This window comes from Rhinolophus sinicus, chromosome 5 (assembly GCF_057876585.1).
Source record: "Rhinolophus sinicus isolate RSI-liver-muscle chromosome 5, RSI-T2T, whole genome shotgun sequence".
NCBI lineage: Eukaryota > Metazoa > Chordata > Mammalia > Chiroptera > Rhinolophidae > Rhinolophus > Rhinolophus sinicus.
Window position 1 is genome coordinate 86,263,921 of NC_142505.1, and position 27,046 is coordinate 86,290,966.

The 27,046-nt window shown below is 39.5% G+C and overlaps 1 protein-coding gene and 1 pseudogene across 2 annotated transcripts in view; one reads left to right on the plus strand and one right to left on the minus strand.

Annotated features, from left to right (window-relative positions):
• The first annotated feature begins 211 nt into the window (after positions 1-211).
• On the plus strand, positions 212-1,654 carry LOC109451099 (translationally-controlled tumor protein-like; annotated as a pseudogene).
• A 13,699-nt stretch (positions 1,655-15,353) lies between these two features.
• Positions 15,354-27,046, minus strand: part of PRELID2 (PRELI domain containing 2) — a 63,515-nt gene continuing 51,822 nt past the window's right edge. For both annotated transcript variants that reach the window (XR_012489811.2, XM_019739133.3), the window contains 2 exons: positions 24,265-24,334; positions 15,354-19,798 (listed from right to left, as the gene is read on the minus strand). Coding sequence is in view for 1 of the 2 variants with exons in the window: in XM_019739133.3 (XP_019594692.2) it covers positions 24,275-24,334 (60 nt within the window). In the remaining variant the exon portion in view is untranslated. The remainder of the gene's footprint in view (positions 19,799-24,264; positions 24,335-27,046) is intronic.

A 27,046-nucleotide genomic window follows, 5' to 3' on the forward strand; every position in this document is an offset into this window, starting at 1 on the left:
ACGGTTTTGTGTATTGAGTTACATGTGTCAATACTTTCCATATTACAAACAAAAACTGAGAAGTTATTTATTTACCTTTTTTAAAATTAAAGTTTATTGGGGTGACAACTGCTAGTAAAGTTACATAGGTTTCAGGTGTACAATTCTGTAATACATCATTTATATATCACATTGTGTGTTCACTACCCAGAATCAGTTCTCCTTCCATCACCATATATTTGATCCCTTTTACGCTCATCTACCACCCCTTTCCCCACTTACCCTCTGGTAACCACTAAACTATTGTCTGTGTCCATGAGTTTTTGTTTCTTCATTTGTTTATCTTGTTCCTTTGTTGTTTTCAACTTTATATATCACATATCAGTGAAATCATATGATTCTCTATTTTCTGTCTGACTTATTTCACTTACCATAATAATCTCAAGATCCATCCATGTTGTTACAAATGGCTCACTTAAAAATAACAATAAACCTATTACATGGTAACAAATACAACATTTTTATAAAAAATTGACATTTTCCCCCAAAATATAATAAAAAGAGTGGCATCATTTTACATTTTTGCAAATCCCTTTAAGGCCTGGCTTAATAGAAAACAGCTGGATTTTCATAGGTTCTTCACACATCTCATTAGCCATCACAGCAATAACACCATCATATATCATGTAGCCTCTGGAAAAACTTCCATGTATTCATGAGAAAATAAGAATGGAAAAGTGAAATAATGTCATAGTTATACTATGAAAATAGTTTTGACCTCACACACCCCCTGAAAGTGTTTCAGGGGCCTCCAGTGGACATTATTTTGAGAACATCTGTTGCACAGACAAAAGAAATGAGTCAAGGATACATTAGAAACTGACAAACCACATAAAAAGGTTTAACTAAGAAAACAGCGGAACTTTTCCGCCTGCTCCCCTTCCCCTCAAGCACCGCTCTAGCTGTCTCGCGCTCGCTCCGGGATCCTGCTAGACTAGCACTTGCCATCGTCTCCTGCCAACCACCATCATGATCATGTACCCGGAACTCATCAGCCATAATGAGATGATCTTCAACATCTATAAGATCCTGGAGATCACGGATGGGCTGTGCCTGGGGCTGGAGGGGAGGACAGTCAGTGGGACAGAGGGTAACATTGGTGACTCACTCATTGGTGGAAATGCCTCTGCTGAAGGCCCCGATGGCGAAGGTACCAAAAGCTTGGTAGTCATTGGTGTTGATACTGTCATGAACCATCATTTGCAGGATACAAGAAGTACATCAAGGATTGCATGAGATCAATGAAAGGGAAACTTGAAGAACAGAGACCAGGAAGAGTAAAACCTTTTATGACAGGGGCTGCAGAACAAATCAAGCATATTCTTGCTGACTTCAAAAACTACCAGTTCTTTATTGGTGAAAACATGAATCCAGATGGCATGGTTGCTTTGCTGGACTACCGTGAGGATGGTATGACGCTATATATGATTTCATTTAAGGATGGTTTAGAAATGGAAAAATGTTAACACAGTTGGCCATTGGGATCCATCACCGTCGTTATCATCATTACTGGCTGCTGCTTTTCATCCACACACCAGGACTAGGACAGATGGGACTGATGTCACCTTGAGCTGTTTGTTTATCTTGACCTTGATTTATTTGGAGCAGAGGCAGTGTTTTTAGGAAAAACATGTCATATAGGTTGTCTAAAAGTAAAATGCATTTAAATTCAAAAAAAGAAAAAACAGTGGAGAGGGGCATTTTAAAAGGTAAGCACCAAGGTTATCACTAAATACATAATCCTGATACCAAAGAAATTTTTTTAATTAAACAGCAAAACAAACACATCATGTACAGAAACATAGAAAATATAGTAAACTCATATATCATGTTTCCCCGAAAATAAGACCTAGCCGGACAATCAGCTCAAATGTGTCTTTTGGAGAAAAAATTAATACAAGACTTGGTCTTATTTTACTATAATATAAGACCCAGTCTTATATAAGACTGGGTCTCATATTAATTTTTGCTCCAAAAGACGCATTAGAGCTGATTGTCTGGCTAGGTATTATTTTCAGGGAAACAGGGTAGTAATTATAATTGAAATAAAATGACAGGAGAGAGACCAAACATAAAATGCATATTAATAAATGTGTATTGATTGGTTTATCTTTTAAAAGAAAAAATATTTCCAAGTCAACTCACAAAGTATCAAATCTATGATGTATACAAGAGTCACACCTGAAAGGAAGTGATTCAGAAGGCTAAATGTAAAGGGATGGATACAGACATAATAGGCAAATGAAATCAAGGGGTGGGGAGGGGAGGGTAAAGGGGATCAAATATATGGTGATGGAAGGAGAACTGATCCTGGGGGGTGAACATACAACGCACTGTATAGATGATGTATTGTATAAATGTACACTTGAACCCTATATAATTTCACTAACCAATGTCACCCCAATAAATTTAATAAAAATATATAATAATAATAATAATAATAAGCTATACCCTACAAACAAAACACCCAGCCTAGAAGGTTTCATAAGGAAATTTTACCAAACTGTAAATAACTGGATAGTTTCAATATTATAAAAATTGTTCAAAAGCATAGAAAATGAAAACCTTTGAAAATCATTTTACGAAGCAAATATAATAATAATACCAAAATATGATATAGTCAAAATTTTTGAAAATATAATTTATGAATATTAATTCAAAAATTTGTAATATTTATCAGCAATTTATCACCACACTGTGAAAATAATACACAATAACCAAGGAGGATTTGTTCTAGGAATGCAAAGTATACTTATTAGCATAAGATACCATATATCTAAGGAGAGAAATCATGCTATTATCTTCATAAATGCTATAAACCTTCTTTTCAACACCCATTCCACACACACATGATTCTGAAACCACAATCTTACTTGGTGTAAAAATGCTCAAGATATGTGCAAGATGGCCCCAGTGATCCCTATTTCCATGTAATCACTGCTTTGTATAGACCCCTCCCACACTGAATAGTGCTGATCTATGTACCCAGTTCCACAAATTATGGAAATGATGTTGTATGACATCCAAGGCTAAGTTATAAAAAAATAACTATAGTTCGCACCATGGATCATTTGTCCAGTGCAAGCCAGCTGCCATGTTTTAGGACACTCAAGCAACCCTATGGAGAGGATTGCGTGGTGAGAAACTGGTCTCCTGCTAGCACCAACTTGCCAGCCATGTGAGTGAGCCATCTCAGAAGCACCAATTAAGCCTCAGATAGCTGCGGCCCCAGGCACCATCCTGACTATGACTTCATGAGGGACCCCCAAGCCAGAATCACCCAGCTAGGTCACTCCTGAATTCATGAACTATAGAAAATGTCTGAGATAACAAATGTTTATTGTTTTAAGCAACTAAGTTTAGAGATAATTTGTTATGCAGCCATAGCTAACTAGTACAACCAGTATGAGAAAACAAACACAGTACGGAAAGACACAAAATCAAATTTGAACAAATGGAGAGATAGCCCTTGTTCTTGGACACCGATTTGTAAACTTAAGGCAATACTAATAAGCTATTTTTATTAAACTAGATAAGTTCCAACAAAAGTTGATGTGGAAAAATAAACATGCATGAATAGCTAGGAAAAAGACTGAAAAAAGCAAAGCTACTAGGAAAAGGGGCCTATCAAATATTAAAACATTCTATAAAGCATCCCATAATTAGAACCATGTAGTTCTGGCACATGAATAAGGCAGACAGATTGGTGCCACAGAAAAGAATAGAATGCCCAGATGGAGACCCAATACATAGGGACAGTTACTACATGATAAAGGTGGCTTTTCAACTCCTGGGCAAAGATGAACTTTTTTAAAAAATGATATTGAGATAATGGGATAGTCTTTAGGGAAAAGATAATAAATGCATTCCTCTTATCACATGCGAAAATAAACTCCAAATGGATCCATATATAGCAAAGTAAAAAATAAATAAATAAAACCATACAAGCACTAGAAAACATGATTGAATTCATCTATATAACCTGGATATAAGAAAAGTTTCTAAGATTTAAACACCAGTTGAAAAAAATTTTAAGATAAATTTGACTATAAAAAATTATAAATTTTATTCATGGAAAAAATGCCACAACCAAAGTAAAATGCCGAAAATGACAAACTGGAAAAAAAAATTTGCAGACTGTATCAGAGACAAAAAGGTATTATCCTTAATATACTTAAAAACTCTTACAATAAAGGGGGGGAAGTGACTAAAACCTCAACAGAATAATAAGTTAAAGGGACAAACAATTCATTAAAAAGATATACAATGGTCCTTAGTCATATGAAACTATTTCAATTTTACTCAGAATAAGAGAAAAGCAAATAAAATGACAGTGAGATACCATTTTTCTTCTATCAGGTTGGCAAAGAATTAAAAAGGTTGGCAAAGTCTGCTGGCAAGGCTGTGAGGCACTCTTGCTCATGGCTGGAGGCAATGCAGATGATATAACCCTGCTGCTGGGGAATTGGGCAATCTCTAACAAAACTACACATGCATTTTCTTTTAATTTAGCAATCCCCATTCTAGGAATTTACCCCGAAGATACACCTCTACCAATAAGAAATACATCTGCATTGGGTTATCCATTACAACATTATTTGTAAAAATGTGAAGTTTTGGAAATAACCTAAATGTCTACACATAGGAGACTGCTAAATTACGATACATACACACAATGAAGTGATTTGTAACAAAGAAAAGAGATCTCTATGAGCTAATAGGAAGTGAGTTCAGCATATATCGATAAGTGACAAGTGCAAAGTACAGATATATTTCCACAGTCACAACATGTCTATGTGATAGTAGTTAATGACAAAGGAGGAAATGGTCATTGGTAGACTCATCTTAATTAAGTGACCAAAGTTAACAGAAAGGGTATAAATTGATATATGCCTCCTGACATGATGCTCTGAAAGCACAATATCACCTTTGTAGCATTTCTGCAAAAAATTCATAATCGTGAAAAAACATCACACTAACACAAACTGAGGAACAGTCTATTAAACAAAATGTTAAGGGCATAAAAAAGAAATCCTAAGGGAGAGAAAGAAAGGAAATAAAAGAGATTTGACAGGTAGAATCCTGGACTGTAAGGAAAAACTAACTATAAAACTCAATATCGAGAGAATTGGCAAAATTCACACTTGGATAGTGGATTACATAGTAGAAAATCAATGTTAAATTGCCTGATTTCTTGCTTGTATTCCCGTTATAGTTTGTTCCTGTTCTTAAGAAACACACACTAAGATAACCAGGAGTAAAGACATATAAATTCTTTACTAGGAGTAAAGAACAGGTCTGCAACCTATTTGCAAATGGTTCTTTACACACACACACACACAGACACACACACACATAAATACATATATGTATATGTATGTATATATATGCATATATGGAACAAAATGTTAAGATAATGAGTCTGATTAAATAATATATTGGAGTTTTTACATATACATTTACAACTTTTCTGCAAGTTTGAAGTTCAAAATAAATAGTTTTTTAAATGTACATTTCTGTTTGACAAGTGCCAACATGAACACAGGTCACTAGTGGTTGAAAGCACAGGGGAAAGTATTTGAAATGTCTAAAACTCACAAGGCCTTACCGAATGTAAAAGGAATTGCTGCAAAGCAACAAGAAAAAACAGCAATCCCAACAGAAAAAAAAGAAGAAAAAAAAAAGGACAAAGTCTATGAACAGACAATTTACAGAGGAGGAAACCCAAAAAGCTATTAAATATATTTAAAAATGCTCAGAAACATTGGTAGTTTAAGAAATGCCAATTTAAAAAATGAGATACCACTTAACCTTATTAACTCACAAACATTAGAGTTCTAAATAATTCTAAGGGTTGTAGAAATGGAAATGTAGGAACTCTTAGGCATTACTAACATATCTATCTATCTATATATATATATATAGAACTATAAGCCATTCTGCATAATACTCTTATACTTAAATTAAATATATTTAGAGTTGTAGAAAAACTTCACTGGACACTTGTTAAAAATGTTAAGGAAAACTTGAAACCATTGCAATAGGGGAGAAAGTTTGAATTCAACTCTGCTGAAACAAAAGGCAGAAGAATTTTTAAATGCTGGGTGAGCTAATGGAAAAGTACTGGAGGACATTGGAGGGAGGCTGGTTCATGTAATTAGGCCATTTGTGTTTGCTAATTGTCACTTTTAGAAGTTAGGCTCCCACAGAGACTCAGAGACAGGGATGCTATCTCCTTCCACCATTACATTTCAAAGAGACGATGATTTCCAGATCCTTGAGAAAGATTCCTGGGTTGCAGAAAATTTACAATACAATTGTAAGTTTTCTAAAGTAAATTCTCTAAAAAGAAAAGGGAGGTCAGAGCCTACAATCAGGAAGAAACTTGTCTAAAGTTTAATCAAACTGAGGAGAATGTTAAGGTAGCCTTCATGGATACCTACCAGTAACTCCACTCCTGAAGATGGATTCATAGATAGATGATTGATTGATTGACTGATAGATAGAAGATATAGATTCATAGATAGATAGATACACAGATAGATAGATACATAGATACATTGATAGGTAGGGGCAAGCAGATATGCACAAGTATGAGAACAGTATTTAAAGCACAGAGACTCACTAGCTGAATAATCTTACACATGGCATTGAACCATTCTTAGCCTCAGTCTTTATCAGAAAACATGGCTATGATAGGCAGGTCATTTCTCTTTTCCTTGCCTCGATTTGTTCCTTCCGCCCCTCACTCCTACTGAAATTGCGCTGTGAGAGATGCCAAATTTAGCAAAGAGAAGGGTTTGTCTGTCTCTATTCTATACAATCTAAATACATGAACCTCCTATAAAAAAAAGGCAAAAGCCATAATAAGGGTCTACCTTCCCCCCTCTCAGCAGAGACCAGAACGGAGAACTTGACTCCCCCAATTTCAGGAGGGAACCAGAATCCTGAGGAGAAGCAAGAGGATCAAAGAAAGCAGAAGCCTCTGAATGACCTCCTAAAGTAGACTGAAAGGTGTCTCAATGAGGAAAGTAAAATGCCTGTTGTATTTCATCATTGTGTATTTTCACCTTGTGTATTTTCACAATTGTGTATTTTCACCTTGTGTATTTTCTTACCTGCAGGCCTGTCTGCACATTCCATCCTCAACCATTTGTTACAACAATCGCTATCATTAAACGCAGCTGTAAATCAATGGGTTTTCAAATTACAAAGCATTCTATATTGCTTATATATATTATATACAAGTGTGATTATAATTATGACCTCAAGGATTGTAGTGTGTGCGTCAGTGTGGAATTCCCCCAGAGGGCAATAGGGTAGGGGCATATATGCAGTCTTCTCACTTGCTGGATCTAGAACCATTACAGTTTTCACGTCCTGAGACTCTTCTCCCATCTGCTCTATCAGGGACTCTAACCCCGTTTTGAGGAATGAGTCATTTCACACAGCACAAAGGCATGCTAGTTAGAGAAAATGTTTCCAACTAGAACAATCCGTAGAGTGAGAGCTGGAAAGAGTTCTTATAGATCACTCAGGGAAGTGTCCGACAGAACTTTCTGCGATGATGGATACCTTCTCTATCTGGCTATGCTATACAGTATCAGCCAATCACTACGTATGGCTGTTGAAGACTTGAAAGGTGGCTAGTGTGGCTGAGAAACTTAATTTTCAATTTTATAGAATCTTAACTTAAAGTTGAATTTAAATAGTCTCATGAGGCTAGTGGCTACTGTATTGGACAGTGCAGATTAAGGAAAAGCTTCCTGACCTTGGACCCACAGATGTTCTAGTCTCCAAGAAGAGCCTTTAGAAGATGCATAAATTCACATAAAATTGTATATGAAATATTGACTCTGCAAAATAATACTGCTTTTTCTTCTAATAACACATAGCTCTCCAAGAATAAGTATTAAATAAATTAGGGTGGGTATCTAAGTAAATAAATTAAATAAATTAGGGAGGGTGGTTCAGGGGTGAGAATGAAAATGGGAATGAGAGGGGAAGGTGAAAATAAAATTTTAAAAAATAAAATAAAAATAAGAGAATGGCTCTGCAGACTGAAGATGAGAATGGTCCAAGAACTGCAGAGTATAATAACTCTTTGTACCCAAGGTATGAAAAGAAAGAAAAAATTGTTTGTATAGGTATTTTTTAAAGTCAGACTTAGCTTTCATCAAATTCTCAAAGAGGTCCAAGACTCCCACCAAAATGTCAAGAATCTCTGAGCTCGGGGAGAATAAACTCAGGACAGAAGGGATGGTAATGAGATGTGAGTTGGTTAAATAATATAATAGACAACCTTTTATCTGACACAATTGAGATTGGCAGTTAGCTAGTTAACCAAGAAAGTGAGAAATTTATCTTAAAGTGGGAAAACATAAAAACATAGTACTCAAGACACTTAAAATATTTTATTTCGATTTATATATAAAAATACATGTGTTTGCCTTTGCCCATCTTCTGGGGTGGAGTCAAGGACTTTTCTTTGTGAACAAGTCCATTAACTAGACTTCTGAATTGTATTTCTCCCATAAATCAAAACCATAATGCATTTTCTGATTTCCAGTGAGCTTCTCTAAATGGAGCAAGAACATAAACACTTCTGAAGCAATCTGGATGCAGAACCCTTCTCGACTTTCACAATTTCCCCCAAATTTTATAGTTGGCTCACCCACATCTAATTCAAAAGCAGTATGTTTTCAATTTAACTTAATGCGTCTTTCCAAAGAAACTAGGTTTCATAAAAACTCCCCTCTTTCTCTTCTCTCAAATGTCAACAGTTGTGGAAGGCAGAGTTAATAGTTCCCCGAAAGATGTCCATGCTCTAACCCTTGGAACCTGAGTATGTTCCTTTACATGGCAAAAGAGACTTTGCAGATGTGATTAAATTACGGATTTTGAGATGGGGAGATTATGCTGGAGTATCCGGTGGATCCAATCTAATCAAAGAGAGGTGGAGAGTCAAAGAGGAATTTGAAAATGCTATGCTGGTGACTCTGAAAATGGAGAAAGAAGCCAGCCACAAGTCTAGAAATTCAGGTGGCTTCTAAAGCTGGAAAAGGCAAGGGAACAGATTCTCAGAGCCTTGGGAAAAAGATGCAGCCCTACCAGCACCTTGATTTTAGTCCAGTGAAACCTATTTCAGACAGACCTCCAATACGATAATAAATGTGTATTTATTTTAAGCCACTTAGTCTGTGGTTATTCGCTAAATCAGCAATAAGAAACGAATACACCAGTATATGCAATAGTTAACTAAATGAAATAATTATAAATGCAATGAGCATAAACCGATTTGGGAATAAATGCAAGTAACCTTTGCAAAAGATGTTAATTCAAGTTTCGAGACCAGAAACCTACAAGAGAATGAGTGAGGTATACCAGCAGTGGTTATTCAGGATGCTGTTTTATGGGAAAATGGAGAGCACTCACTAACCCAGCAAACCAATCTCTTAACCCAGAAAGAGAGCATCTATTTTAGTGGCTCACTTTTTTTGAATGGTCACTGTATTCCAGGCACTGTGCTCACCACTTTACAACAATTCTGCAAATAGATAGTATTTTCAATTATATTTCACCAATGAGGAAATGTAACTTCAAAGAAAGTTAACTTGTCTCAGACCACAGAGCTAGTCAACGGCGGACTTAGTAGCCAACAATTGGTCTGTAATCCATCTGATTTGAAAGCCTAGGCTGTTAAGGTTCCTTCCAACCCTGTTTCTGTATTTCCCAGATGCTAACCCAAACACCCCATTTTACAGATGAAAAAAACTATAATTAGTCTAACCAATTCTAGCTCTATCACCATAGTAGTCAAGATCACAGCAAACACACACACACACACACACACACACACACACACACACACACACACATCAAACAGGGTAATTTGAAAGAAATTGAATAAAGGACTTTTCACAAGATGTGTTTTTACGTACACTGAGAAACACATCAAGTGAGTCATAATGGTATTTACTCCACTTCAGAGAAAGAGGTTGTAAAAGTAAGATCGAATGACGATGATATGACATGGTGTACATAATAGTTTGTGATCAGGAACTCTAAATCAAGTGATATCTAGATGTATGTAGCATTGCGTAGCATTACTATAAACTTTCATTTGAGGTTTGATAAATGTGCGGCCACACAATGATTCCAGTTCAGCCACTTACTAGCCGTGTGCTCTTGGACAAGTCACTTATCCACTGTGAGCCTTTGATGCCTTATATGTACGGCACCTCCTACCATCTACCCAGGGTTGTTTCAGGGATCAAATGAGATAATAGATATGGAAGTGCTTAGTAAATAAACTAAAACATCCTCTATAGATATGAGCAATTACAAATACCTGTCACATAAGTGAAGTAGATGATAAGCATGACCAACCATGTCCCAAGACAAAAACACTCCTATCAGGCCTCTCTCTGGAGTCAGTAAAATTTTAGCTCATCAGAAAAATGATGGCTTTTGTTTAAAACTTTGCTGATGGTACAGGCTTGTCACCTGGGACCTCTCATCATTGTCTCTGGCATCTGGGAAATACAAATCCAGCATCATTTTCAAATAGAACAAGATGACAAATTAAAGTCCAGGCAGGTTCCTTTGTAATTACAAACTAACACTGCAACTGGCTCTTGTTAAAATGGTTTCATTAAATCAGCTGTTCAATTCCCTCTTGCAATGTACAGTATGTAACCATTACTATACAGTGAGGTCACACATTCATTACAAAAATAAAATGCCAAAATTCACAAGCACTTCAGTCTCTATTTTTTAAAAAATGCTTACTCCGGTGCTTCAAAATGTGAACAATATAGTGAGGAGTGGGCTACCCAGACCTTTTCGTTGAGAAAAATGTTTTTGTCTGAATGTATCAACTGGGGCGGCAGAATACATGCTACGTAAATTGTGAAAAGGACGGTCTTAATTTGACGTCCTTCATACTCCTGAACAAAATATTTGAACAGCCATACAACTATTGAAGAAATTACATTTGTAATTAAAAATCTCCCCCAAATAATAGTCCAGACCTAAATGGCTTCACTGGAAAATTCTACCAAACGTTTAAAGAATACCAGTTCAACACAATCTCTTCCAGAGATGGCTGAGTGTTTACTGTGCCAGGCACTCACGTTCCAGCTTTTTTCTTTTTTTTTTTTAACGTGTCTTGAACTCTCATCCTTCCAACAATCCTATAAAACAGGCCCTACTATTACTCCCTCCCATAGAAAGAAAATGAAGCCCAGAGATCTTATGTATACAGCTAGGGCACAGCACAGCCAGTTTAGGCTTCTTGGCTATATTTGAATTAAATCAAACCCTCCGATTTTTTTATATTTTAATCTTCATCTAATGCCAAATGTATTGTCAAGTTTCGCTTTAGTGAAGGGAAATTCAGATCTGATTGGGAAACACTGTTTCAACAAAGAAGTTGGGGTACTGCCATAGCTGACATTCTTAATAGAAATGTGTGTGTTTTGTAAATAAAAATAAAGGTTATTCCTGCTGGCAACTGCCATACAATTTCCATCTAGAAGATAGTTCAAATATATCTGAGGGAATAAATCAGAAAAGAGGTCTGTTGTTGGAAAGATAAGAGCTTCACTATAGTAGAACCAACAGCACCACTATAAATACAAGAATCAAGAAGCAAAATACTGCTTCATTTTTCCTTGTTATTTGACCCCACCAAGACTAATTATACCCCTTCCCATTGATTTCAACAAGCACACTGGATTAAACACTGTAGAGAAAACCGCAGTATATAGGTGTATCTGAATTCCCTCCATTTTGGGAAAAACAGTATGTTATAAACATTATATTAACATAGAAAATTCTTCTCATTAGTGTTTTCTCTGACCAAAAGCGAAAACATGACTGCACCCCCTCAAAAAAATTACAGGGAAAAATAATTTAAAATTTAATATTCAGTAAATGCTCTTTCTACTTATATACTCAAAATAAGCTGTGATGCCCAACAACAAGGTTTGCCCTAGTTTATTGGGTATTTACCCTGTTTTGCATTACAAAATATTCACAGGCAAAGGCCATGCTGCCAGGATGTAAAGGCTGACTCTGAGGGACATGGGAATTCTGGGAGTTCCAGGGATCAGAGGTGGCCTCCATCTGGACTCTCCAACTCTTCCAGGGAGAGACCTGACTCCCACGGGCAGAACAGGGCCGTGTGGCACTGGGGGATGTCCTAATTCCAAACGCTTGTATCAGGCTGAAGCATATGTAATTGCCATCCTCCAGTAGTCCATTATATTCCACTTAATAGAACACCTGCCCTGTACAATGCAGCATTCTATGCAGTGCCCCAAGCAAATTGTCTTTCTTTTTTCAAAATTAAGAGTCTATTCCAATTACACATTCTACAAAGTGATATGTTGGTTTTGACATAAAAAGTGTTTTTTCCATAAATCTTTGAGAAAAATGAATGCTCTCAAAGGAGCATTCCGCCCTTCTATCTTGTGGCTTCCCACATCCCTCACAGAGATGACCATATATTCTCAAGGTACAAATACCGTTTTGAGAATTGCAGATACCCTGTTTTGAGAATTGTCCCCACTCCCACCAGAAAGAGGTTTCAGAGGCAGATGGTGGGGGATGGGGGGACAGTAGAAGAGGGGACGGGGACAAATGCCTGGCTGCTGCTTTGCTCTTCCCCAATTCTTCTCTGCAAATTCCTTGCCTTTTTTTAATGAGGCCCCAAAACATTATTAGCATTTATTTTTTTTCTAAGAAGAAATGGTTCTCACAGCACTTGACAGAACAATTAACACCTAGGGAAAGAAGTTATAATGCTAGCTTCTGAATTCATACATATAAAACGACTCCTTTCCATACTGGAATAGTTCCAATTGCAATCTGATGCATAGTTTAATTCAATTTAAAAGTGTAATTAAAAAGGGGAGCCACCCTAGTGCCTCAAATGTGACTAACTCCAAGTTTCCAAGGGCTTTAGAGCCAATCACCAAGATACAGGCAGAAAAGTTGCACAGAACTTGTTTCAGCTCTAATCTATGGATATGTTCAGAAGGAAAAAGAAAAAAAAAAGGAAGACATGAACTGAGGTACTCTGAATTTCCATGCCATATCCTCCAATTGTCTGAAATGTCATTTCAGACAGAAAAGGTTTCTTCATAGTCAGCCTTATCTAATCAGCGACAGGTAGGACCTTGGTAAGTTTTTTTCTCTTCTTTTTCCCCTTCCTGATCCCATATCTTGTTTCCGTTTACAATAACCATACTCTGTGGTAATTCATTCATTAAATTATTTCCGGCTGCTTTTTGTAGGTCTCCTGTCCTGAGGACCATGGGAATTTTTTTTTATTTTTTTTCCTTTGGACTGACAAGAATGACTTGGGTTTAGTTGAAACTAATGACTACATCCTTAAACAAACACATATAACAGGGGAGCTTCAGTCCAGAAAACAACTTCCCATCGACCTCTCAAGAAATTGTCAATGCGGTAATTTCAAAATTTGAACAATGGATGGACTTTTGAATTTAGAGAGATTCCAAAACCCCAAACGGGGGGGGGAAAAAACAGACAACTAACTGAAGAGTGAGCATTTTCTCATTTGTCATGAGATCTCAAGGTTCATCGTGGCACTGACACAAAGAAGCAACGATTTCCTCAGCAGCCTAACAGATGGCAGGCACAAAATGGCTCTAACCCTCTCCGACAAAGCTGGAGAATAGCCCCACGGAGTTCAATTTAACAGGATGGTGGCTGCTATTTTCTCTCGGCCGCCTCCTGCACAGCATGCCTGTCCAGAGCTACATCTTAAGGTCCAGAAACAGTTACTCAGGTTAACCCTTCGAGATGAGCAAGGGTCTCAAGTTACTAGGGGATTGCTTTTCTGCATGGAACTCTGTCCCAAAAAACACAACTCAAACGTCTGATCATAAAGCAGGTTGCCTGCACATGGTGGAGAATTTCTAGCATCTCTTTTCTACTATTAGCATTTAAGAGACACTGAGCACGTTTTTCTTAGAGAGTGAATGATATTTTTCTGAAGGGCTGGAGGCAAAACATTAGAAAGGAGCCATCTCCTATTGCAAACTCTCTCCTCTAAAATAGCTTCTAAGGGTTACCGCTTACATGAGAACAGACATTACTTCTGAAGTTGATCAGAATCACTGCTCACAGCTTCAAGATAACCTGGGGAGCTTTACGCAATCCTGATGCCAGCGCTGCAACCGAGAATCTCGGGGTAGAACCCAGGCATCAGTATCTTTTTAAAGCTTCCCCTGGTATACCCAGGAGGTTCCAACTGGCAGTCAAAGTACGCAAGAAATAGTGCATTGTACATGTCAAATACTGCATTCTAAATGTCTATAAATTGTTTCTGTAAGTTAACTTAATTTCAGAGTCCCTACCGCACTGGGTTTGTCATTCTTAGTACTCTATGTCTCTCCCTGCCTTGATCTTTCTGAGGCTTGTGTTAAGGGTTCTGGGGTTTGCAGGGTTAGCCCACACTAGTTCGCACGCCCCGCCCAGATATCAGGGAAACAGGTACCCATCCTGCAAGCCCTGAGTTCAAGGATGTCCTGAGACCAGGTTGTAGTAGTCAGAACAGTCTGAAAGTAAAAGATGTTTATGCCTGAGTACTGTGTACTCTGCAATCTCTGTGCACTGCGGAGCTGCTACATGGCTCAGAAGAGGTGGTCTCATGCAAGCCAGCTCCACGCTTCTACATGTAAGGCCGGGCCTAGAGAGAACCAGCTCTTCTCCAGGTATCAGGAGCCCCAGAAAACCAGGTATGACATACCCCTCACTAATTTAGATATTATTATCCACAACTGTGCCATCTGCTGGGGAGGCTTTGGGGCCACCAAGTTACACATTTTGGTGATGATCTCTCCACTGTGCCTCCTGTGCTGATTTTTTCTGCATCCATTAAATAAGTAATCATCGTTTGATTTACCCAACGGGTAACGATATGTGGTCTTACCGCCAATTGGTGTCCATTCCTGCCATCTGTCAGTACTGTCAGTATAATGATGGTGCAAGCCTTCTGGAAACCCACTGGATCAAGTCAAAAGAAGACAAATCCTGCCTTTCTCTTGCACACAGTAGGTGCTCAGTGCTAGTTAAACTAAGGATTCTACCCCTAACGGCACCCAGGCTCTAATAAAAGAAAGGCAATAGGGTTTGGACAAGGCATTTTGATAACAGGGCACAGAAACCCAAATACATTCAAGTTAAAAAAAGAGACAAATGAGAGGATAAAGACAAATCCATGGAAACAAAGTACAGAATGTACAAGGTATAATAATAAATAAATAAAAATACAGTGAATGTTTAAATTAAAAATAAATTTATTACAGTAAAAGACACATTGCTATTAATCCCCCTCAAAATACTCCCCCTTGCTTCAAACATACTTATCCCATCGTTCTTGCCACTTTCTGAAGCAGTTCTGGAAGTCCTCTTTCGTGAGTGTCTTTAGTTGCACTGCCATAGCTACTTCGATGTCTTGAATCATTTTGACTTTGGGGAAGATCCAGAAGTCGCACGGTGCCCGATCCAGTGAATAAGGTGGATGAGGACACACTATAATGTTTTTATTTGACAGAAATTGCCAAATCAGAAGCAATGTGTGACATGGAGCATTGCCATGATAGAGGATGATTTACTGCCCACTTTAAAACATACCTTCTCTTAATCGTAGCTCACACCTGACTGATTGCACCGAACAAGTTGAAACTTGTCACACACTGTTACTAAGGTTCGATGCGCCACTTCCCGTATTGAAGATCCCTGCCTTTCCATTGGATGGCAGTCGGCAGCAGCATTCACCGTATTTTTCTATCACACCTCGTAAGCTTCACATTACAGAGCTACACATATAAAAACACTAACATGAATGGGGGAGACAATGGCCTAAAAATCAAGAGAAACCACTTGTAGCCACATGTCCCTTACCTTGAGGTCCCGGATCTGACAACTGCAGTTGGGAATCAGGAAGAAAGTTAGAAAAGGGTAGTGGAGCCACTAAAATAATGTCACGAAGTCAACGTGGCAACATTCATTCATTTCACTGCTGGAAAAGCCCCTCAAAGCCTCACTCAAATCCTGTTTACTATTCCTTGACATACAGTATATACAATTACATGATTTCCCGGCTCCATGCAGCAAATGAGAGGGACGTTCCTAGAGTATTGGCAGAGAGAAACAACACATAACTGTGAGGGAAAAGGAAAACTGTAAAGACCACTGCAAATGGCCCCTCAAAGAGCAGAGCCTTTGGGGGTCATTCAGTAGAGGGGCTTTAACAAATCTAAATAGGACCTGAAAGAATTCGAAACATAAATAATAACCCTGAAAAGACTTCATTATCTTCAGCAGATTCTGGCTTACAAGGGCAGGAAAGTATACAGTAAATTAAAACAGCGTTCCATATTAAATGATTGAAGTAAAGCAAAAAAGGTGTGCAGCTGAAAGGAAGAGCCTTGAGGCTGCCCACACCATTCAGGTACCCCATAATGGCTGATAAATGAGCTATAACTACAAGCAGACTACTGATAAAACACACAAAGCAATTTATATAAAAAATACAGCACCTGTTTGTTTTAATCCACATATGACTGAAACCATAAAAGCCCCTTCGTGGCAAAAGCACCTCAATCGTGTAGGGATAGCTTAAGTCAGCTTCTCTCTGCGTAAGAACTTTCTATCGTGTTCTGAGTGATCAACTGTATTGATCAGCAGGCCCAACTGACTGCAAACCCTTCAGAAATGATAACAGCTAAGGAGGCCAGAAACAGCTCCACTAAATCAGTGGTTCTCAGCATATGTGTCTGGGAAACAGCACAACTGAATCTCCTCGTAAACGTATTTCAAAATGCAGATGGCCAGGTGCCGAATGAAGGGTCACGAAGTGGAAACACTGGGGGCGGTCCTGGAAACCTCTCCTTTAGCACACCTCCCCCACGATTTCTGGTCCCAGTGGAAGGCTAGGACTCACTGTAGTGAATCATCACCTTGAAAGGTGGGGCTCAGAAACCCAGTCAGGAGGAGGCTGACCAGGTCTGTGAATCGACCCTCGCCCAGCCTTGTTCCTAATCTGCCCAATAAGGCCGTACTCCTGGTTCTGACATTTCTTACACTGGACTACAGATAAAATGTAAAATTTAAACGTGGGCTTCTAAATGTTTTATCATGGGGAAAGGATTCTGACACATAATAAAAATGAACTCTAACAAGGCCTAATTAATTTTTAAAAGAGCAGAAGATTTTTCAGCCATAGATAAGAAGCCGGAAGCAACGGATGCCTGCAGGAGAAAAAGGGAGGGAGGGAAAGTGTCTGATGCAAGTCCAGAGGATTATGTGGAAATGGGAGGAAAATACATTCAAAAGCAGTATTGGAGGAGAGGCAGAATGCAGTTCACATCCGGTTTATGAAAATGCAATCTATTAAATATTAGCTGGGAGGCTACTAATGCTGGTCCGTAACACTCCTGAGGCAGACGCTGGAAACTACTGGCAAACATGTTTCGTTTGGCCAGCACAATGTTTTAAGCAATTTTGAACTTATTGCCGACATGCAAAAACTGGGAGATTTCTTTTCTTCTTAAATTCTCTCTTTTCCTGAAAAATTGGAAACTGGAAGAACTAGAAGAAAAACCAGCCACATGGCAACGCCGTGCTGGATCCGGGCAGCAGCTGTCCACCTTTTGCCAGGCACACGTGCTCTAGGATCTCCCCAGTGGTCACCAGCCTGCTTCACCCATCAGATCACCTGCCAGACCCCCGCAGGCATTGGCATCAGCCACCCCAGCTTCAAGGAATTAAGGCAATAACCCAACCTCTCCGTGCTTCACTATTTCTCTTTCTCACAAAAACTCATACTACAAAGATCCTTTCCTACCTCAGAAGTATTAAGAAATCAGATAATGTCTTCAAATCACCTAGAATTCGTGGTAGTGTTGTCATCTTTAACTGCCCATGGGAATCACCGAGGCACCTTTAAAAACACTGATGCCTGGGTTCCCCCCAGAGATTCTGATGTATTGGTCTGGGATGTAACCTGGGCATACGGATTGCACAAAGCTCCCCATGTGGATCTAATGGACCTCAGCCAAGACTGAGAATTCTCCTGCCTTCAGCAGAGGCAAGTTGTTGAGTATGAAGAATTAAGTTTATTCCAATGTCAACCTCCAAATACAAATTTCTTGCCTGTCACCCCTGTGATAAATCACACCATCTCTTATTTTGGGAAGTGGGCTATTATTCCAAAATCCTACAAAATGCCATTTACAAACTGGAAAAGGAGGCCAAAGTGTGTTCTGGATTCTACCTTTTTTTTTTTTCCCCTTCAACACAACTAAAGAATGAAACACTAAAGAAATAAGGAAAAATTATCCCAAGACACAAAACTCAGGCAATGCAAGTAGCTCAAATACACTAAGAAGAGGCTCACAGGAGCAGGCTTGTATTTTTTTAAAAAATACAATTGCTTTGAAATTCATCAATACACTAAGTGGAAAGTCTTTTAAATATTTAAAAAAAAAAAAAGAAAAGAAAAAATATCCCTAAGACTTTCCAGCAATGGCCCAATTTTTATCTTAAGATGAATTCCAAATTATTGCCTCTCTTCAAGCTTTCTGTTAGGTAACGCACATTTATATTTGGCATCCGATCATGGGAAATGTAAACTACTGTCATCTAATTTTCAAACAGTAATACCACCTTACATTACATTTGAAAAGCACATTTTCAAAATGGTTTTACATGATAATAATGGTTCCTATTTACTGGACTTCTACTAGGCACCAGGAATGCTAGGAAAGATATATGTATATTCCAAAATCGGTCCAACAACTGCACACAGTTAATTCTACCACCCCGTTTTACAAATTTTACAAAATGAGTTTCAGAAAGATGTAAAATTATGTACTAGTGTGCTAGTGGTTGGCAATGCTTAGATTCAACCCCAAGTCTGTTTGATTCTCAAATCTGGGCTTTTCATACTAAACTACCTTGTTTTAATCATCACAACCCACAGGTAGAAAAATCTGTACCTGATTATCCTCATTTGCCCAGTGAAAAACAGAGAGGTTAGGATCTGCTGTGCATGTCAGAACAACTCAGCAGAAGCCAAGAATATAACGTGCCTTCCCACTCTCCATCCCATATTTTCTCATAGGTCAAACCACAGTCCACGTATTACATTATAAATGCTATACTGATGGCAGTTATGTAGTACTTATGGATGGAAAGCAAATGCCCCTGATTTCTGAAAAGCTTAAAAATTATTAGAAATGTGGCTTAGCTTCAACTCAGATCTGGAACATTCCTGTCCGTTCCAGGCTACCTGCGAATCAGGTATCTGGTTCCACTCCTTTCTTTGTCCCAGAATCCTCTCATGAATCCTCCAGGCAATGATTCAGATAACACAGAGGCACGAGTACCACTCTCCAGGCCTGTCCTCGGCTGCCCTGACACCAGACAACCAGCAGGATGTCCTGAAGACAGGCGACATCGCCTGCTCTCGGTTTCCCCTTTATGTGAAAAATCGTAGAGACTGTGTCATACGAAAATCCAGCTAGAAAGTCTCAGTTCCATGAGTGCCGCATTTGAGGCTGGCTCCAAGGCGAGTGTATCATTCCACGTCCTGGCAGGAGGGTCTCCTCTTCTTTAAGCTGCCGACATTGCAGCTTTAAACCTGTATTTCAAAAAGTGTCTTTGATGTGCTGTGTCCGAGAAGCGACTCTCGAGCAAAAGTGGACACAACCCAGCTCCCCTGCAAGAGAAAGCAGACAGGCTTTATCACCTCATAAACATGTCTCACCAATCAACACTCGTTTGTCGTCTTTGCTGCAACAACTCTTAAGGGCCACTTGAGTTCTATGCCTATGGATAATTCTTGAAGAAACAGCATCTCTGCATCCTAATGATCTTTGAACAAAGCAAGCACCTCATTTTATTAAGTCCAGCTACCTAAAGGAGCTGGTTCAAAGGGGAGTTAAGAAAGAGCTGAAACTGAGGTCTTAATCATTTCTATGTGAAAGACCTCTGCTCTGTTTTCCAAACTCACCAAGCCCTGTCTCCCAGCTGCCAGCAGCAAGAACAAACACATGCGAGGGCTATTTGTCCTACTCAAAAATGACAGGAAATCTAACCAACGGACATGTCAGCAGCGGCACCACAAGTATATTGGTTAGTGAGATTTATGTACCTCCGGTTTGGCTCACGACAAAATCACCTTCTAAGCTTTCTAACTGTCAAATGCCCACTTGGATATACAGGCCAGACAGGGTTCTGGGGCATATCTTTAGGGCTAGGTACCATACACAACGTGGTCACAGTCTGTGGGGGTTTAAATTATGCAAATTTCAAATGGGCCATGATATAGGAATATTAAATAACGTCTCCTACACACATTTGTGCAAACCCCACAGAATGTTGTTGTTGTTTAAAGTAAGAATTGCATAAGTCCAAAGCTGGCAAATTGAGTGTATTGTTGCCAGCATCTACACCATGGCCACAACCCAGTGATAATTGTATCTGCTACACAAAATGCCTGCATTTCTACTCTATTATGCATGTGCATTGGAACTTTATGAGCAATTTGAACGATCATTGTTGCCGGTATTTTATCTTCATTGTTGTGACCATTTCAATGCTTCTTATGCCTTAAACTAACATCATCCACACGGTGGTATTAGAGCTAATGCAGAGAAAATAAACTGTCACACTATTAACGTTGGGATAGAGAGGTACGATGTGATCAAATGCTAGATAAAAAGGCCAAACCATCACCACGAGGCACCCTGATGTTAATTTAGGAGGGGGCATGCTCTAACCCAGGACAGAAAACTTTTTCTTAAAGGATCGGATAGTAAGTATCTTAGGCTTTGTAGTCCGTAAACTGTCCATCACCACTATTCACTCTGCTGTTGTAACTAGAACACAGCCAGGAGCATAGCTGCCTTCCAATAAAAGTTTATTTACAAAAGCAGACAGCTGGCTGGATTTGGCCTGCGGGCTATAGTTGGCCGATACCTGCTCTACAGCTATAGAGGTAATTCCCCCACCCCTTTCTTTTAATATAGCATGTTACCGCTCATAAAAACAGTAGTTCTCCCACTTAAAATGATTCTCCTATTTTTCACAGAGCTAATTTTGAGAAAATGAAAAGTTCCATTAAAACGGGCACACTTCAAGCTTGCAAAAACTTTGTAAAAATAGGCAAGAAAATGGGATAAACATGGGAAGCAATCAGCTAGCAACAACACTGCAGCAACACAAAAGCCTCAAAATGTTCTGTGTCATGTTTTTGGTGATGCTTACATAGCTGTATATATCCGTCAAAACTCACCAAATTGTGTGCTTAAAACTCATCAATTTAATTACACAGATAATACTTCAATGAAGCTGATTTTGAAAAAAGCGTAAAGCTTCAGCAATCGCCTCTAATTTGTAGTAATTGTAGATTTATGTGGTCAGAGTACGTACCCCTTACTTTACATTTTTTTCCTCTGAAAAAAGTACTCATACACTTTGAGTTTGAATGTACCTCCTTCAGGAACTCGGTTGCATTAAATGCAACTGTCCTGCACTGAATTCCTGGTAGTATCCAGACCTCAACCACTTCACTTAAGAGAGGAGAACAAGTTGGTTTTTAGAAACAGCACAAAGCCCCGAGTTCATGGCTTAGCTCTCAAAACAAACAAACAGAACAAGAACACGGGTAATTGAAGACAATGGGTAATATTTAATTTCCTCATTTTCACTAGCAACACTTAAATCAAAAACACAATTTGCTGATTTAAAACACAAGTCGATGTGAGTCTCATCTCCTTTTCTTTTTTGAAATTATCTTTTTTCAGTTACAGTTGACATTCAATATTATTTGAAAGTGCACAGCATAGGGGTTAGACATTTATATAATGTGTGCAGTGGTCCCCCCGATTAGTCTAGTACCCACCTGGCACTCTACATAGTTGTTGCAACATTATTGACCATATTCTCTGTGCTGTACTTTACACGCCCGGGACTAGGCTGTAACCACCAATTTGTACTTCTTAATCCCTCAGTTTTTTCTTTTCAGTTGTCTTTGCTCCAGTGTGGAGCCTGTCAACATTCAAGCAGCAACAACAAAAGGCAAGCAAGAAGAGGCTGAGATGCTAAAATCAGGAGAAAGCCACACAAAATCATTCCTCTGATTAATCTAAAGTCAACAGAATACATGACAAGGTCAAATCCCAGGTCCTAGCTTCCTCAGTGCCCTTGCATGTAACCTGTCTCCACTCAGAGATGAGAACTCATTTAAAGCAATGGTTCTCAAAGTGCAGTGCCTGAACCAGCAGCAGTACCAGCTGGGAAAACTATTCGAAACACAGATTCTCAGGTTCCACCGGGACCTACTGAGTCAGAAACTCTGGGGGTGGGGACACAGCTCTCTATGTGTTAGAAATCCTCCAGATGATTCTGATGTGCACTAACGCTTCAAAATCACTAGTTTAAAGTTTAAAAACCAATATATACTTTCCCCAAGTAAGCGGTGTCCCCTCGTGTTTTTTTTAAAAAATAATTTGTGACCATGTTTCATCAGCCACCCTTGTTTATTTTTATTTTTTTTAACTTATTTATTTAAGTGTGTTTTTCCAGGACCCATCAGCTCTCAGTCACGTAGTTGTTTCCATCGAGTTGTGGAGGGCGCAGGTCACACTGGCCCATGTGGGGATCAAACCGGCAACCTTGTTGTTGAGAGCACTGCGCTCTAACCAACTGAGTTAACCGGCTGCCCCCTCCCCTTGTTTTCCTGTTAAATACAGAGCTGACTTTAGATCCCACTCTTCAGGGTAAGACGAACTCTGTGCCCAAGTACACAAACATTGGAGGAGCTTAGTGAGCTTCAAAAAAATGCCAGCCTGAAAAGACAGGGAGATCTGGCCAAGTTCCTCTCTGTAACTTTTCAAAGTACAGAGTAGATTATAGGAGCACACAATATTTAGATTCCATTGCAACATTTTTGAGCACCTGCCATGCACAGTGGCTGCGGTAAATGAAATTATCTTGTTTTCCCTTTGCAGTAATAAATAAATCTATTATTATGTGTAAAGTACACAGAGGCTTAACATTAATTAGAATGGAGTCCAACCCGCAAACAAGCAGAAACACTTTATAATTCTCAAATTCTCATTCAGAGGCATGACCAGCATGCTTTGAAGGTTGAGGTATTTGCATATAAATGTTCCTTTTGCTTCTTCTTGGGTTAATTGTTCTCATAGTTTACTGTATATCACAATTAGAGTACCAGGTCGCTTATACAAAACCCTGTGTACTATAGTTTTAAGCCAATAAGAGGAAACTTGAGGTCATTCTGAATTACCCAAAACAGTGTTTGCTCTACTTAAAGGTCTTACGTTCTCTCAGATGTTAACAATCTAAGTCCAATAAATTTTACAAGATGTAAATCCACTGTATTCATTTATTTTAGGCTTTGATTCTCTTAAATAACTTTGTTCTTGTACCCTTTCCACTATAAAGACCATTCTTGATGTAGACAATAAAAACGTAAAGAAAAAGCTTTATGTAATTCTGAAATCCCCTGCTATCTGTTAACCTCGCATCACGTTCGCTAAACTAGAAGTGGCATGTGCTCCCGCACAACTGCTCTTTCTTCCATCCTGTGCCCATGGCAGACATTGCTAATCAATGACGGCACTCTTACCCAGAGCCTGAGAATTATTGTCAGGCCTCAGAATCCTTCTCAACAGCATTTCAGGCAGCCATTCTTAATCAATGGGACTAGATATGACTGATAAAATACATTTCTTTCACTGGCCAATCAACATGCCCCATTCTGGCTTTCCTCCCTGCTCCAAATGTAGCTTTAAACACCTCCTTTCATTGTTCACAGAACAATAAAATTAAGCTCCAGTGATTCCCGAGCTGCAATCTCCACAAATCTATGCCACCTTGAGAGTTGCAATCATGTTGGATTGTGCTGAGCAGTTTAAACCATTTGAATGCAGTTGTAACCCAGCACGTAGTACGAAACTGCTCTGAAAAAAAAAAATCAAAGAACCAAGTAAATAAAGCTACAGAACAGATAAGGAAACACCTGTGAGACAGTCCCCTGTGCACATAACTGGGAAATGCGTAGCATGAAAGCCCAGGGAGGCAGATATATAACACCAAGCTGATAAGCATAAAAACACAGTCTGAGTAAATAATTCTGATTTGGCTTTTGGTACTCACTGATGCTTCTTTATTCAGCCGAGGGGGCACCACACTGTTCCTTTAGCAGCATCTCCATTATTCTAATTCCCTATCGAGAGAAGAAAGAAAAATCAAAATGCCATATTTCATGGACAAGTACCTTTACATTTATCACAACCCTTCCCCTTCAAGGAATTCAAGTCATGGCCATATATTCATTTCAGAAAAGCAGGCTCATAGTCACACCTTACATTTTTATAATAGTCTACTCATCAATTTCACCTACATTATCTCCACGAGTGCTAGGAACTACTTAGGGAAATAAGCAGAGTTTAGGGTCTTCATTTTAAACATAAGGAAACAGCCCAAGAGAATTTGAGTAACTTCTTGAAAGTGGCCCAGCTACTAAGTGGCATTGCCAGAGCTGGAATAATAATGGCCATAGTTAATATTTATTGAACACTTACAGATGTGCTACATTCACTGCTAAGGTTTGATGTGCCTTATCCTGGGTAGTGGGTGCTGGGTGCACTGTCTCAGGTACTCCTTCCAGCCATCTGCCAGCACTGTGGGCTGCTGACGGCACACAGCCACCCTCAGCCAAAGGGAGCTGCCTTACCTGAGACTATGTCCCCTCTCCACGTGTAGTCCACATCCAATGACTAGTGGATACAGGGGTCTAAAGGCCTGGCCCCCTTCCCTCAATTTGTGGTAACTCTGAGGGGCATCCTATCTCTAGCTCCCCATGGGATCAGCGGAGACCTTCATCACAACTATGTCACAGTTCAATGTCACCTGCTGCCTAATCTTGCTTTCCTCACTCCCTCACAAGGCGTGTTCCTGAGTGTCCTCTCCAGTCACCCTCTGCTCGCAGATCTCCATCTGAGTGTGTCCCCACAGCCAACTTGACACCATGTTTAATACACACAAAACCCGGAACACGTACTATTCTTACCCCTATCTTACTGATGAGTAACCAGAAACTCAAAAAGGTTTAAGTAATTTGCCCAAAGTTATATAGCTATTAAGTAATGAGTCCAGGGAAAGAACAGAGGCATGCTATTCTGGTTTCTGGGGCCACCCCCTAACCACCTTGCAATGCTCACTCCACTAGTGTACATTTCAAGCTGTCTTCCCACCTACCTTGGCCAGTCAAATCTTACCCTGGAGGAAAAAGGAAAGCAGATATTCCCCCTTTCCTCCTTCAAGGGCAAGTTCTGAAGACCAGAGGATAAACCTTAGATGGAAAGACAGGGTTATGGTGTATAATAATTATGCAGTAGGGTCTTAAGGAAGTCAAAGCTGGATCCGGGAGCCTGGGACACATGGTTCCGAAGTTCTCAGGGACTGGAGAGTAGGTTAGAGAGACCATGTGTCCCATGCCCCCGGTTTCAGCTTTGGCTTCCTTAAGACCCTAGTTCATAATTATAATAATTAAAATGCAGGCTCCCACGTCCCTCACAGGAAGTCTTTGATTTAATGGGACTCAAGTAATAAGCATCCAGATGATTCTCAGGATCAGGTGGGGCTGGGAAACACTGAGTGGGCCCCTAAGAGAAAGGAAGGGGCTTCCTACTTGGGGGTTGATCTGAGCCATGAGACGGGGGTGCATCTCTAGAGGAGACAATAAACTGCATTTAGTACCAAAGTACACTGAACAAAATGTAACATTTCCTTGAGGTTTCAGAAGGTCCTTCAGATTCGGGCTGGCCATCACCACAAATGCTGCCACTGTCTTGGAAAGAAGAAGTGTTAATTAAAGGGTCTTGACAGAATGCCGAGAAGCATGGAGTGTTGGGTAAACCCAAGCAGCACACTGTAGGACCAGGCACGCTGTCATCAGAATCAGGAGACCTGGGTTCTGATCACAGCTCTGCCAGTTACTCTCCTGGGTACGTCAGGCTACTCACTTTCACCAAGAAGTAACTTAGACCTGAGAGCTCACGGGGTTACGAGGCTTACTGGATGGTGCTTTCCACAACCAGCCGCACACCAGAATTACTAAGAACCCACAAAAGCAAATACAGATTCCCAAGCCTTATCCAGACCGACTCAAACAGAATCTCCAGTGCTAGGGCCTGGAATCTATAGATTTATAACATACTGTATGTGGTTCTGAAGCACAACTAGTTCATTTGTAAATGAACTAGAATTTGTAAATGGCAGCTTGACACCACTTCCAAGATCCCTTCCAATTCTGCCAGCCTGGGAATTGATGAAATAGCTCTCCTTAATCATGTCTGAAGGTATGTACTGCTATCTTGTACTGTTGGAGCTACTCTCCTTTTAAAGAATTGGGGGTGAGGGGAAGAGGAGAGGGGGGCGAAACTACCAGTGGACTGAAATTTAACCTAAGACCAGAACTGTGCCAATTTCTGCTCTCATTCATCCATCAACAGATCCAGCTAATAAATATTTATTATGTACCTACTATGTGCACTGGAGATTAAACGGTGAACAAACAAGACAAAGTCCCTGCTCTCATCGAGCTTCTCGTCTAGTGGATTTCCTTCCCCGGTTTCATTTTTGTTGTTTCAACAAACCCCTGGACAATAATTAAATGCCCTCCTTCTACTTTCAGGAAGATGAAAAACTGCCATGTTAATTCTGTTCCAAGCTTCCATCGGCAGAGTGGGCACATAAATCTAGACGGCATGTCTTTAAAACCAGAAAAGCACACTCCTTCCTTAGGAAGTACCTAAGTAAGCACTGGTGAACTCTTCCCATCTGTCTGAATTAGGAACCCACTACTTACGGAGCGGAACACTAATTGACATAAGTGAACACTTTGAGGTCTGCCTTGGGAATTGAAAGACGTTAT